Genomic DNA, 15008 nt, shown 5'->3' with positions numbered 1-15008 from the left:
ATACAGTCCTCCAAATTTCAAAAATCGTTTTATAGTGTAAAACTTAAACATTCAAGACTTGTGAGAGTCCAAATTTGTACTGAATAGTTTAAAAACTTGTTATTTACTACTAGGAATAGTCTTATAATTCGTTTTCTCAGACTGCCATCCTGGTCGAGTGTCTGAAACTGGATTTCAAGAACTAAAAACAGTCCGGAAATCAAGACAAAGATTGTATTGTGCATGAAACCCATTTTTTACTTCTAAAGATAATCTAAAAGTTGACTTAAGCTAGAACTGACTTTACTAGGACTAAAAAGAGTCCAAAAGTCTATTTTCAGGACTTTAATTGGTGTACAACTCAATTTTCTGGACCGGAACAAGTCTAGAAGTAAATTAAATTTTCGGACTATTTCATTTCTAAAAATTAGTTCTCTAGACTAATATCGTAGCATTTGGTACTAAAATTTTTTACTTTTATTACTGAAGAAACTTAACTTTTAGAAATAGTCTTAAACTCGATTTTTCAGTCTTAAAAAGCACTAAAAACAGTCTGAATTTCTTAGAGATGCTACAATTTATTGCACCTATGATTGTAGAAGTCAATTTAATAGTGAAGAAGCTTGAAATAACAGTTTCAAGACTATGGTCAGTGGACACACTGGCTTTTAGGCCTGATAAGTCAAAAACTGATAAAGATAGTCTTGAAACTCGATTTGAGGCACTGAAAACAGCCTTAAAACACTAAAAACAGTCTAGTTTATTAAGAAATACCCGAATTTTTAGCACTGAGGTGTCTAGAAGTAGATTTAATAGTGACAAAGCTTGGAATGCCATTTTAAGTCTATGAAGAATGTGGAAATTGTTTTTTAAGTTTGCTGTGTCAATAACTTGGTGAAGATAGTCTTGAAACTCGATTTTCCAAGCCGAAAGCAATTTGAAGCACTAATAATAGTCCAGAATTCTGAAAAAATGAAAAGCAAAGTAAAAAGCAAGAAAAGTTAGTTTTCAAGATAATTTTCGTGAATCTAATATCAATGGTCCTCTATCTAAGACTATTTTCAAGACTAAAATATCGAAATTTGTCTCAAAATTATGAAAATTTACTTTAAGTTTTTGTTGTTTAAGTCAATTTTTAAGGTTTAAATGTATGAATTTGTAGTCAAAAATTCTAGAAAAAGTAGTTTTTTTATGTCTACAAATCAATTTTCAATATTAAAGTGTCTCGATTTGCATGAAAACTGGTTACAAACACAATTTTTAAGCTTCTGAAATCAATTTTTATTTTTTCTAAGTCAATTTTCGAAACTAAAGTCTTTCAGTTTGTCTGGAAACTATGAAAACTGGCTACAATGAAATTTTTTAAGCTACTTAAGTGAATTTTCCGTTTTCGGTCTTAGAACGTAATAACTGAATTATCTCGTAAACAAAGTTTCATTGTGAACAGTGAAATTTAAAAAAACTGTAATTTTTGAAAAATGAGAGACGTAGAAGATAAGGCAAAAACATTAAAACCATCTTCCTGTATCTACGGTACTGAAGAATTTTGGCAAACGTCATTCATAATGAGTACTAATTTCATAAGTGCTTGTTCCAAATTTGATCAAAATTGCTCCAACGGTTTGACAGTTATGACAAAAAAATGATTTTTTAAACAGAAATTTGAAGGAATGTAATTTACTTAGAAAGCATTTTTCAGGAAAATGACATAATGAATGTCAACTTATTTTTTGAAATGGCTATGGAATGGTGAATTATTGACATTTAAAACTGGACCACCCTGTATATACGTTTAATTTTGCTGGATTGTCCTACAAATTAAAAATAAACAATTTTCATAAAACAAATTCTAAAACACAAGTAAAGACATATTAAACTATTTCAATCAGAAATTAACTTAAATTCAGTGAACATTTTCTGTGTTGCCCTAAGGGTTGATTTCTCTAGGTTCTGTTGGTACCACCCCCAAGGTACCGCTAAAAATAACCGCGTGACATACGCGCGAGTGTCCGACCATGAAGGTGTTAATAATCGGCCCATATGGGACCGCCGATGGTCACCCACTAGAGACGGACACACAAATCAGGCGGTACCGCGGTACTGGTTCAGTCGACCACCGGCTTGCGATTAAACGAGATAAACCCGTCAGAATCCGAACATCATCTAACTATACTCAACATTTCTTTTTAATTTTATTATTAACGTTATTAACAGTGAGTTCTATCAAAGTTTCGGTTTTTCCGGTCATCGTCAGAGTGAATTTAGTGTAAACTAGCCCTCGGTGAGTATACGCTTTTTTTAGTGATGAAGAAGTCACCTTCATGGTGGTTGCTGGGTATAGAGTTACTTGGGGGGAATCAAATAACTGATGGGTGGACAAAAGGGTTTTCTGCGGTCAGATAAATGCTGCAACCTTGCAGTTTAATTTACCATATAATACAACTGTAGTTTTATATTAAAAACCAGACATACTTTAAAAAAAATCAGTGTATTAACTGTAGGTGGTAAAGTTTTAATTAACTGTATTACAATTTCAACCGGTTCTAAGGTTTTTTTGCTAAAATTTACAGTTTCAGTGTGGATTTTTTTTAAGGGGGCGCAAGCCTTGAAAATTTCTCCCAGTTGGTTTTTGCAGTTATTCTGTCAATATATGCTCATTAATAAATTGGAGGAATTAAAGATTTAATAATTATTGTTTAGTTTAGTGAAAACGATCTGAAGATTAAATTAATGATGACTGTAATTTCAAGAAGTGAATCTGCGTCATCAAGTCACTTTTAACTTAGTTAACGTTCCGTTAATTTTATGTTATTTGTTGATTTCTTCATAAGAGTATTTCGATTTAAATTCCATTGTTAACTAACTCTAAAGTAATCTATGAAGATGACAGGAATTGAAAGCCATCACAGAAAACAGTACATGGATTCACCAATGCTCGAAATCGAGGAAACGACTAAGAAGAAGAAGAATCAAAGGCTTGTATCAATACAAGTGCATCTTAATATGTGAAGACAAGACAAAAAAGTCTACATGTGGTAGCATTTACAAAAATTCCCAGTACAGTGGTAGTTTTCCTTGACCAATCACAAACCAAGAACAGTGCTGCAATTTACATGTGAACTTAGCATTAAACAGACAAACAATTAACTATCTTAATTGTCAGAAATAAAAAGGTTACAATCTAAATTTTTGTTATGTATGAAATTTAAAATGTCTAGTCACAAACGAAGAAAATCACCTCACACCTCACCATCTAGAAAACGTTCCAAAAAATCACTGCCAGAGAACAAAAACAACCCACCCCCAAAAAGCAACTCGGATGGAATTTCTGTAGAAAAATCTCGGTTAATGTGCCGGAGATATGAAGAGTTTCACGACCATTTCCTCACTTACGCCCAAATTGAAGCCTTCCTAACCAAAACCAAGAACAACAACCCTAACACTGTGGATTTGGTTACCATAGGGCAATCAAGCCAAGGTTTTCCCACATCCTTCACTTTTTCTAGTAATTTACAACAAACAATTCTAGGAAGGGCCATTTACGTTGTATCCATCACTGCTGATCATAGATCAGCCACTGATCCTAAATTTGCCACTTTCATTGAAGCAGGTTTGAATGGTCAAGACTGTTTTGCTGTGTCCAACGCCCTGTACATGATCGATTACTTATCGAAACACCCTTGTCACGCGAAGTTAATGGACTATATTATAGCACCGTGTGGTAATCCGGACGCTTACGATCAATTTGTGAGGAGTAAAGAGGAGTCGAAGGACCCTTGCAACCTTAAAAAAAGTCCAAGCAAAGGTGCTGTCAAACAGAAACCCTGTCAACCCTGTTCTGGTTCGAAGAGTAAAAATGGAACCGTTATCATGGACCTTACGTTGAATTTTCCTGTTATTCTTGGTGCTGATGATTTAAGGAATATACCGACAGACAATTTTTTGGGTGAGTTAGCAATGTTGCCAATGTTAAAGCTGCGTGGTTTATTAGAGTATTTTTTTAAAAAACCGTCAATTTGACAAGAAACTTAAATAATTTGTTAAGTATTAGTAGTTAATGCATATACAGGTGAAGAAATCAATGGTCAGTCGGTGCAGAATTTTTGCAGCAACAATGTTATCGAAAGTTGTATCAGATTGCCGGAGCAGGTGTGACGTCATTTGACAATTGGTCACACGACTACATTATCTTTTTGGCACCAACTGTCAAACTATCGTCTAACTTGATAGTCCTATTTTGAATCTTTTATTGAGTTTCAAATTTAGCTAAAGCCGAGTGGTAAACCCCTGAGTACAATTTTGTACACTAATTCCTAATATCCCAATAATGCCCAATAACTAACCTAACCTACCCACTAATTTTCTAAATTACCACAACTGGAGAGTCTAAAAAACCTTTTTTAATAAGAAAATATGTGTGCAACGATTTAACCCGAAGTAGATACCAACTGTTGCTTAGTTTAAATGGGACACCTTGTATATTATTGCATTTTTGGATTCTACCTCAAATTCTAGACATATTTCGTGTATTAATGTCATACACTTTTCTGTATCCGTTTCTGAGATATTTACCGTTTTATGTGAAATTCAATATTTTCAGTCTCCAAAACAATAATTTTAATTTGTGCATATCAGGAAACGTGTTTTTCTTGGTTTTTGTGTTTTGTCGTGTTAAACAAGGTTTGTTCTAAGAGTGGGTGAAGAGAAACGATAAAATATATTATACAGGATGGTCAAAAAAAGAGCTCAAGACAACAGTCCTAAAAAGCACGTTCTCTGATTCTCCGTTAAAAATTAAGGTAAGTTTGTATTAGGTCACTTATTTGAAAAATGTATTCTTTAAATTGATCCATTGAACCACCCTGTAACTGTCAAAATAATCGAGTTATTGAAGGTTAAAGTAGTAGCTGTCAAATTCAGTCAAAACTGTCTTTATTATCAAACAACTCGTTTATTTGCAACACTTTGTATAGACTTTTTTATGTCGATGGATAGAAAATATAATGAGCTTTCCAAAAATATAGCCTTTTGTGTTAATAGGGTGCTTCGTTTGGTCGCCAGAGGGCTCCAAAGCTAACTAAACGTTTTTCTTGACTGTGACCACTATAACTTCTTTGAGGGATTTTTTTTTAAATCGGTCAGGTACTGCTCTGATATTTGGCACAAACCTAGCACAGTGAGTGTCAAATTTAGAGCCGCAGCAAAACTGTAGAAAAAAATCATTAAAGTCGATTTTCGCTTGCACTAAGTGGCCAACATAACGCAAAACCCATTGGAATAGTGGTGGCTTTTCAGGCAAATTTGACCCTTACGAAAATTGTCATTTGAAAAATCATTTCAAGAAATTTCTATGCATTACATCGTAGTAGACCTAGTAGCTCATGTAACCGTGTTTTCTTAATTTTCCAGGGTCAAATTAGCCCTAACCAGTCAAAAAGTGTTTCTGGGACACCCTGTCTGTAAACCGTAAATAACACGCGTATTTGTAACACTTTGTATTTACTTTTATATGTCGATGGACAGCCAATGAAATCAGCTTTCCATTTACGTAGAAAAGTCGATTGGTTAGTGGTACCGTTTGGCCACTAGAGGGCGTCAACTTAATTGCACTATTTTTGCTATAGTTTTATACCTCAATAGAGAGCCAATGGAATGACCTTTCTAAAAAGTTTCCCACATGGATTGAGAGGTTAGACGGTTTTGCCGCTAGAGAACTCCAAAGTTGACTATTTTTTTATGACTTTTTCCGTGCATCCTTTTGTTCAATCTTCAATAACTCGTTTATTTGCACCATTTTTAGTAGCGTTTTATACGTCAATGGATAGCCAATTAAATGGGCTTTCTAACCGTCTCCCAATTTGAATGGATAGCTTAGACAGTTACGGCCGCCAGAGAGTGTCAAAATTGACCAATTTTTTTGTGCATTCTTTCGTTTAATCGTCAATAACTAGCTTATTTGCCAAACTTTGTATAAACTTTTGTATGTCAATGTATAGCCAATGAAATAAGCTTTCTATTGACGTATAAAAGTTGATGGGTTAGGGGTACGGTTTTGACGCTAGAGAACGTGAAAATTTTTAAAAGTAAAATTACAAAATTCATAATTTTTCATTGTATTCCAACGGAATTCATTGAAATTCCCAAACTTTATTTATGTTTAAATTTGAATTTAGATGTTTTCAAAATACTAATGTTCCTCCAGTAATGCCCATTAATTCCTAAAATTTGTACACCATAATGCCCCAGCGGTTTACCCCTCGGCTAAAGCTTATACTGGCGGATGTTCAAAATGGTGCAAAAATTATGAAAACATGTTGTCAGTTTTGCAACATTGTAGAAATTTGATTATTTCTCATTTACAAGCAATTATAAAGAAACTATAATTTAGCAGCATCGCAAAGGCTTCGTACATACCAAATTAGGAAAATCATCAGTTTTGCAATCTTTCCAGAATTTGATTATTGATTGATTGAGTTATAGGTAGTTTTAAGGACAATGTCAATATGGCATTATTGCAAAATTTTGGTAATAAATGAGAAAACACTTCAATTTGACAACATTGCAAAAATTTGATGATAAATTAGAAAAATGGTCAGTTTGGCAACATTATACAAATTTGAATGCACAAATTGAATTATTGATCACTTACAAAAATAAAAAAATAGTATTTGGCAACATTGCAAAAACTTGATTACTAAATTGCTTGGCAACGTTGAATAAATGTGATCACATTTTTTTTAACCACCCTGTATAACAACGCAAACCCTTTATTACAGACAAAATCAAAACGTGGAAAGAAAAGTATGTGAAAACGGCACCGGAGACTTTAGCCCTAATTAAAACAATTCACAGTTGCCTATTTGCCATCAAACTGTTTATTTCCCTTCGAGAGGGTGGGGAGGCGGTGTGCTACCCCTACGGATTTACCGGCGCCACCAGCGACGAAACCCCCGAGTTAAAAGAGGTGGCCAGGAGAGGCAAGTGCGCCATCCAAGGGCGAAATTTCCAATTTGGTAGCATCTACGATTTGCAAGGTTTGACGTACGGACATTTGATCGATTTCCTAAAACTGGAAAGGGGCAACGTGAAATACACGTACCACATACAGGTGTTTAAAAAAACGGCCAAGTACGACGAAAAAGCGGAATTGCAGAAGCTGATGACGTACGGATGTCAGATTATGGAGTGTGTGAAACGAATGACGGCGGCGGTTTTCAAAGCCTGTAATCCTTTAAGTAAAAAATACAACACTGAAACTGTTACGTGACAAAACAAGGTTCAAATAGAGTTAATTACAGAGTGGCGATCTAATGTCAATGGTGTCACGTGGATAAGTGTCAAATAACTTAACTTAACAATGAATTGTTGAGCTGTTATTTTCAAGGCACTAATTAAAACAGAAATTTTGTTATTTTTACTAAATGTCAAGAGTGAACCACAACAACTTATTTACTACAGACACTATATGGAAGGTGGTTTAAAGTACATTTCAAGGGTTTAACCACCATGACAACTGTCAAACGAACCGAGTTACAAAGTCTGTCAAAATATGTGTCTGTCTGAATTATGTATGACACATCATCATAATCAGAAAAAACAATCTAGGTAATTCACAAATGATAAAATCCAATTTGGCGCCAATAAGAAAAATTAAAGTTGATGATGGTAACTAAAAATCGAAACGTCGAATTTCAAATATGTTATTGCCATGTTGTAGAGAACCAAAAGTGGCAGTGATAAAGTGTCATTTATTTCCAGTTATTTCATCAACAAAATTAACAAAAAAATAAAAACTATTCCAGATTTCGGTTGTTTTTCAATTTTTAAAATCTTACAATTTTTAAAGCAGCATTTTCAACTTTGCCCCAATTTATTCTTCTTTGTGTTTCTTCAAATAACCGAAAAAAAAATAAAAAAAGTCTCCTTCGAGCCGGATTTGAACCAGCGACCTATGGATGTCTACTATTTGAACCGCTACAGTCCACCGCTCTACCAACTGAGCTATCGAAGGTTGATATTTAAAGAGATAAAAGTCGAACACTTTCTTCTCTTATGTAAAAATTTTTTATTTAAACCAGCAGGAATTATTAAACCTATTTATATCTATTATTCAGTTTAAAGGTGAAAAAGGTAAAATAAGTCATCAAAATGACACCAAAAATCACGCAACATTTTTTAAATTAAGAACTTAGGAACCAGTTTGTTTTGACGCATTTATGGAGCAACCAGAGCAAAAGTGACGTCACGATGATGTAATTTGACAGTTGCTCAAATTACGTTTTGGTTAAATTACGTCATCGTGACGTCACAATCCTTTTGCTCTCTCTCTCCTTTCAGAGTTAAAACGAATGACTTTCTTTAATCGAAATTGGATTAGAATGTACTGTGGCTGGTCTAGGGTCAGTTGTATAGGATAAGTTTAACTTTAACCTAAGATTTGAACTTTAAAGTTAGCATTAACATAGTACATAAGTCAAACGTCAGATTGACATTTAACTGATGTAAATATATTATGTTTCATATACCGACATTTGCACCGTTGAATTTTGAGCAGCCAAGCTTAAGTTAAGTCTGTGACTGTTTTCACCTGTATTGACACAGTCTGAACCACACTTAACTTACGCCTAGCAGTACAACGGTGCAAATGGACTATTTTCTATAGTATTCTTTAATTTCATGTATTTTCTCTATAGTATATTGTTTATTCTTATTATGCTTACAGTGTTGCCAGCATTACCCAAAGTAATGTCCTTCTACAGCTTCAAATTATTCGGGAAATTGAATAGGAAATCTTGCCCAGATAACAACGTTTGTGCACACATTATTATTTTTCTGAACAGATTTATTGACTACTTATTGGCCATAATCATAAATTTGATAAGACTACAACAATTTCGTTGCTTTGTTCCGTTCAACCACACAGTTTTAAGGATAACAACTTTGACAGCTGTCATAATTGTCAACTAACAGAATTTGTGTAGTATATTGGGCATTAATAAAACTCACTTTTGAACTAACAGAACAAGCTTATATTAAAGCTACTTGTGTTGTGATAAGTGAGTAAACAGATTAAATATTACAACAGTCGGAAAAACATTATTTGTCAAACGTCATATGATTTACGTATGACATTTGACAATACAAGGGCAGCGCTGTTGCCAATTATTACTTCGTGTTACGGTGGTGAGATTTTAATTATTTTTTAAACAAACGAAACGGATCTTCTGCCTTCGGTCAATATGGGCGAACACCTCTTCGTTATTTCGTGACAGAGTGATCGGAACCCGTTCGAAAACACCCACTGGACACTGAGTCACGGACTAAAAGATAGTCCGCATCATAAATTCGCAGTCAGATGATAAATTAAAAGGAAGCCCGCCTCGTCTTAGAGCTCGAATCAGATGAGAAAAGGCCACCGCATCATCAATGACGCAGTTTTTAAAACTATTTCTTTCTCCTTCTACAGTTGCCGTCGCATTAGATATAATCAGAGGCGTCCTATTAAAATATTCCCGAAAATAAATTGTTAAGCGGTCAAAAAGCCACTTGGCAACGTAGTATGGTTTTTACTTGGACACAATTAAAACAGATGCGGCAGCGGCCAGGGACAGATGGACCTTTTTATATGCTTTTACTAGCCGGCACTCTAAACGGTGTTGCCAAGTTTAAAAAAATGTAGTGGCGAACAGGGAGACTTAGGGGGTTAGGTTAGGTTCCGTTTTAGTCTGGTGTTTTGGTTGTATTGTTGATGGTCGCAGTTGAAGTTCACACAGTGTTATGAATTAAAAACGTTATTTTGTCATAATGTCTTCCAAAAAGGTTGGAAGGAAAGGTGTTATCATACACAGCCAAGGCCGTGAAATCGTCAGTAACGTCTTACAATTTATGAAGAAAGAAGCAGAAGGAGTTTCCATTCCTTTGAAAAACTTTTTGTCTTTTATTTTCTTTATTAAAAACGAAGAAAACGTTTCATTTTACTGATAAAATAATAGCACACCACTGACTGGCTGCAACAACTTGGAAAGTAACGAGAGCAGCAATATTTAAAGCGAGACGTACAGAGATCGTGACATCATCGTTTGATGACGCCTGTGGCCTTTTCTTAGCTGATTCGAGCTCTACATGATGTTACATCGATTCCAGGGCCGTAATACGTTCATTACCCAGTGTGGTATTATATGATGTATAAAGAATGCGCAATTACTTTCAAAGTAAAATCCATGGGCATAACCTAATTCTTCCAAAAAAGGTAGCCGCTATTCGACTTGTATGGACTGAAGTTAGCAGTGATCTGTAAATTATGCAATATCGTTCAATGTTACTAGCATAAATTAACGGAATTAATAATGCTTTGGGGGATTATTTTATTTGGTGGTGAAAGTTTTAAACTATAACTTTAAATGAAATGTCAATTGCGAGGCAAGGTTGCCATAGTGTGCGTTTTCTCATAATTTAGTCTTAGATCATTTCACTTAAAAATCTCGTTTCCCATTAGATAAGAATCTATTGTTATGCACACCTACACGGTCGTGTCGTAGGTAAATATAGGTTTGTGTTTGCGTTTTCAATGATGTCACATGCGGCTTGATTTATTAAAAAGCAGTTTGTTTCCATTTATTTTCGCGAACCGTATTATTTACCATTTATCTCCTAGTGCATTCGTCGTTAATAAGATTTATATCACCGACTGGACAGTTTTTAAGTGGGCGTTTCAAACGACCGAATACCAGGGAATACCTCCAACAAAACTCTGTAGCACAGGGGGCACAAGGTTCCACCAATAATATTAATAACACACGCCAGCCATGGGGAATCTCCTAATATGGTCGTATGGCAAAACGCTGCATTACTGACCTTAACCTTGCTTTTGTTTACGTTATTATATTGGTTTCTTAAAGCTCCCGTAATTCTGCAAGATACCATCGACGGTCAAACTGACAGTAAATAAATAATTGACCTATTTTTAAACAATTCGTCATAACGTGGTCGCGTTTGTTTGCTCGTATATGGAAATATTTTTACGATTTGCATACCCATGAATACGTGTTTACGTTCATCGTCTTTATAAGGAGGAAACATCTGTACCTAATATGTTGAAACAGCGATCCATACTTAAAAAAATACTTTCAAAACATTTTAAGACCTAAATTTATAAAAGAATAAAGCAAAATGAGTCAATTCACCGCCTACTATACTAGAAAGCCTAGAAGGTGCTTGTCAAAAATTCCAATATGGCGGAAATAGTGGTGACAGTTTGCGTTTGTTTGTATTGTGGAAATTTAGTTTTTTGAGAATTAGATGAATTTTTACGGTTTAAAATCAAAACTTGAGGTTATTTGCGTAAGTTATTTTTGTTTGCTGCCGTTCATAAGTTTTTCAAGCCACATTGTAACAGCAATTCAGAAAAAAGCCCAACCGTGTCAGTTTTTTACTTTACAAAAAACCGGATCTAACTCAACAGTGTTTGAACACTTTGAAGTGGGATGATTTTACTCCAACACTGTACTCAATGGTAGGTACAAGTGCTTTCTAGTACAGTAAACTTATTAGGTACTTGTTACATGCACAAGTATGTGAGTTACATTTTAAAGCATCCTTCATTGTGAGAGCGACAAAAATAATTTTGAATGAATGTTCTTGATAATAACATAAGAACCTTTTACTAGTTTTGCTTACCTAGTTTCAAGGATTTACAGATTTTCTTACATTGAACAGTGTTTAAACTAGTTTGTTGTATGTTGTACTTTCCAGGACAAATGTTCTAACCAATTTGATTAGACTGGACTTGATTGGGTATAAAAAAGCTCTACCTATACATATCTGGATCAGGAATGAACCCTTTTTTGGTTTTTCACTCACAACTTGCAATCAACTACACGAAACAATTAAAAAAAAACATATTTTTTACTGCATCAGCATACGTTTGTGTATTAAACAAAAACCGCTAACGCCGCCATTAAAAGTGACATTTTAGGCTTTCTAGTATATATTTTATATTTCTAGTGGTCAATCTGATTAAGTTGTATATTACAATTACCGAAAACTAGCTGTTGCCAAGTATAGTGCAGACGTTTGATGCGTGAAAACACGTGACCATTACTTCAAGTCAAATATCAGGTTATTTTTCCTAAGGACTGTATGTACCGTTTGTTCTCTTAAGCGTACTCAAGATTAGTTGGCCTGTTTTACACCTGGCAACATTGTAAAATGTATGTGTCACTTGTGTCAATAAAACAATATAGAATCTACCATAACCTACCAGTTGAAAGGAAGTTATGGAAAAACTAAACTTTAATGATTGTATGATACCGAGTTCAAGTTAAGTATAGTTTAGACTGTTTTTTATTTCATCTCTATTGTCACAATCTGAACCACCATTAACTTTAACTCGGTTTAAAGTATCCTGTGCAATACCCTCTAAACAAATTAAATCAATTTCGGTTAATTTAAACGAAAGTTGTACAATTTGGCCGCCAATTGTCAAGAAAACTCGAAAGTTGAATTAGAGCCCAGAAATGCAAGGACAGTCACTCTTGATGCTTGAACCGATTCGCCAATTGTCAAGAAACATTAATTTACTGTCTGTGCTTGTATTAGGAGCGCAAAAACGAAAAGAGGTAAATTTTAGTCGCTTCTAATTCTTATTTTAATCCACGAATTGTCAAGAAAATTTAAGTTACCTTTTGTGCTAAAAAAAATCCAAACAGATGTTTTAACAGATAATCAAAGGTTTAATTAGAAAATTTTGTCGCTTCTGATATTAGAATTAATTTCACCAATTGTCAAGAAAATTGAGTTTACCTTCTGTGCTCCTGATAGTGCAGCATTTGCATACATTTTCGCACAGTTGATGTGTTTAGTCAAAAAAAGTCTTGCTGTTTTTTTGACCAATCACGAAACCCACCCATCAAACTAACTTACCATAACTAATAGGTCAATGTTCTCATTGGTGAATTACTACTGAAATTGTCCAAAGCAGCAGAACATAACATTAAGCCGATATGAACGAATTTGAACATTGATACACTAACTTAACACTTCTGCTCAAAGCAGCTCTGAAACATAATTTTTTCTTTGTAGGCCCAGTTCCATTAGGCCATGTCGGCCGAAATTTCCGACGTAGCCCGGATCCAAGATGAAGACGTTCTTCGAAAAATGGTAAGCCCGCCAATCTAGACACCTGCATACATAACATATTGATCAAATCTAGTGGCAAGAAACCGAAGACTTTGGCCGTAAAAAGGAAATCCGTTCGCACATGTATAAATTGAGAGAAGCTCGCTTGAAGGAGTTTTACAATTCGTCAGACGTCACCAACGAAGTCCGCCAATCCTCCACTCAAAAGGTTTCGAAAATGTCCACGACCCACGCGGATGCCCTCGCCGACCAGAGTTACGTCACATTGAAAAGTAAAGAAGTACGAGACTCTGAAAGTCCTACTAGAGACGTTTATAAAACGATGAAGTTGGCTGGGGATCAAGGATGGAACGTCGAACGCTCCCATCAGCAAAGTGACGATGGTAAACTGCACACTACCAGTCATTTTGCCACCACTTCAGGAAGCCAGCAAATCGAAGGAGGCAAAGTAAACTACGCCGCCAAAGTTGAAGAGAAGTCTTCGGTATTTCAAGATGGCGACGACAAATGTTTCACTAGAGCAGCGGGAACTTCGTCCCAATCTGTAATCCACCAGGAAGCCACCGGTGGAGATGAAAATTCCAACTTCCGATCATCAAGCAGCAAAACTTCATCATCTTCAAGGTACGTGTCAGAAAGCAAAACCTCCACTGAAATGCCCAACATCGACGAATCAAACGCCAATTCAGTAGTACAGAAAACGTTCACCAGTAACATCCCCAGCGACTTGAAAGCCCATCCTAGCTATGTGGAAGGGAAGACTAAAGTCACCCAGGAAACTAAAACTCTAGCAGACGGTACTGTGGTAACAACCACTAGGTACGAAACCAAGGAAGGCAACTCCACACGTAGTGCCACACACAAAAAGTACTCCAACATTGCTACATCCAACAGACAATCAGAAGATGCCACTCATAAAAAATTCTCTAATATTGCCAACACACGATCAGAAAACTTAGCAGACTCGAGAACTAGCGACACTAAGCTAGCTAGTCAAACCACGAATGTGGTAAAGGAAAGCTCCAGAAAGATGGAACAATCTCCCGAAACCTACATTACAACTAAAACCACCAAAACAGTGGTACAACCCCAAGAAAAAATTGAATACGTTGAAATTCCAGTTGATCTGTTTATCAAATCATCACAACAGGATACCAAGACATCAGTGCATTCTAAGCAAGATGCCAAAACATCAGTTGATCAATTCATAACCACAGAAAGGCAACGAGAAGTTGAAACTAGGTCAGAACCATCTGCCAAACCGACTAAAGTAACAACGGAACCAACACCAACGAAAGCACCGTTAGAAACGTATGTTCAACCAAACAGACGTCAACCAATCAAACCTGGAGCATCCGAAATGGACCAGAAATTGTCTCCTACAGAAGGCCAATACTCTACCACCTACAGGAGTGAATTCACGAATAAGAAAATTTCGGTGGAAGTCAGTGCCACCCACGACGCCTTTGCGAGATCATTGAGGTCTGTTACTCCCGAGAGGATTTCCAAAGGTTCCCCCAGGTGCGGCAGCAACAGCTCTTTAAGAAGTACAACCAGTCCGGACAAGCACCGATACCCAAGCAGGTCAGTATGTTTACTTAAAAAATAAATGACATTCTTCTTCTTCTTCTCAAAAAAATTTAATATTTTTTGCCCCTAAATGGCTGGGTTCACACAAGATTCAGATACTGAGAACGAGGTAAACGCGATCATTACTGACAAACCGTTAGTTTCAAATTTAACTGTTTTTATGTTTGTTTTTTGGACACTGTATATATTTAATTTTGTCATGGTTTACGGAAAGTGAAAGAGCAGTTCAAAACAAACATTTTTACCTTTCTATGGTCATAGAAATTATAGAAAATTTTGATGTAATTTCTAAAAAAAAATAA

At 35.4% G+C, this 15008-nt stretch overlaps 2 protein-coding genes and 1 non-coding gene across 4 annotated transcripts in view; 2 read left to right on the top strand and 1 right to left on the bottom strand.

Annotated features, from left to right (window-relative positions):
• The first annotated feature begins 2077 nt into the window (after positions 1–2077).
• Positions 2078–15008, top strand: part of LOC145736904 (uncharacterized) — a 32045-nt gene continuing 19114 nt past the window's right edge. The window contains exons 1-3 of the mRNA XM_081991408.1: positions 2078–2260; positions 13060–13137; positions 13190–14700. Of these exons, the coding sequence (XP_081847534.1) occupies positions 13078–13137; positions 13190–14700 (1571 nt within the window). The 5' untranslated portion in view covers positions 2078–2260; positions 13060–13077. The remainder of the gene's footprint in view (positions 2261–13059; positions 13138–13189; positions 14701–15008) is intronic.
• LOC145737517 (carboxypeptidase B-like) lies at positions 3134–7280 on the top strand. Of its 2 annotated transcripts, XM_081992229.1 has the most exons (4): positions 3134–3457; positions 3509–3925; positions 6756–6780; positions 6832–7280. In XM_081992229.1, the coding sequence occupies exons 1-4, from the start codon at positions 3178–3180 to the stop codon at positions 7244–7246; spliced, it is 1137 nt and encodes a 378-aa protein (XP_081848355.1). In that variant the 5' UTR covers positions 3134–3177; the 3' UTR covers positions 7247–7280. The 2 variants fall into 2 exon arrangements, with proteins under 2 accessions (XP_081848355.1, XP_081848350.1); XM_081992224.1 differs by having other exon boundaries at positions 3135–3457; positions 6756–7280.
• TRNAY-GUA (transfer RNA tyrosine (anticodon GUA)) lies at positions 7901–7990 on the bottom strand. The gene is given in 2 exon segments: positions 7901–7936; positions 7954–7990. It is a non-coding gene; the product is annotated as a tRNA-Tyr (tRNA).

The sequence above is a fragment of the Ips typographus genome, linkage group LG1, assembly GCF_016097725.1.
Source record: "Ips typographus isolate SLU linkage group LG1, UJ_Ityp_2.0, whole genome shotgun sequence".
NCBI lineage: Eukaryota > Metazoa > Arthropoda > Insecta > Coleoptera > Curculionidae > Ips > Ips typographus.
This window is presented reverse-complemented; position numbering and strand designations above follow the sequence as displayed.

Coding starts and splice junctions, on each gene's coding strand:
- LOC145737517 (XM_081992224.1), top strand. CDS start 3,178: ATGAAATTTAAAATGTCTAGTCACAAACGAAGAAAATCACCTCACACC. Junction 3,458..3,508: donor CATAGGGCAATCAAGCCAAG/GTTTTCCCACAT, acceptor AAACAATTCTAG/GAAGGGCCATTTACGTTGTA. Junction 3,926..6,755: donor ACCGACAGACAATTTTTTGG/GTGAGTTAGCAA, acceptor CCTTTATTACAG/ACAAAATCAAAACGTGGAAA.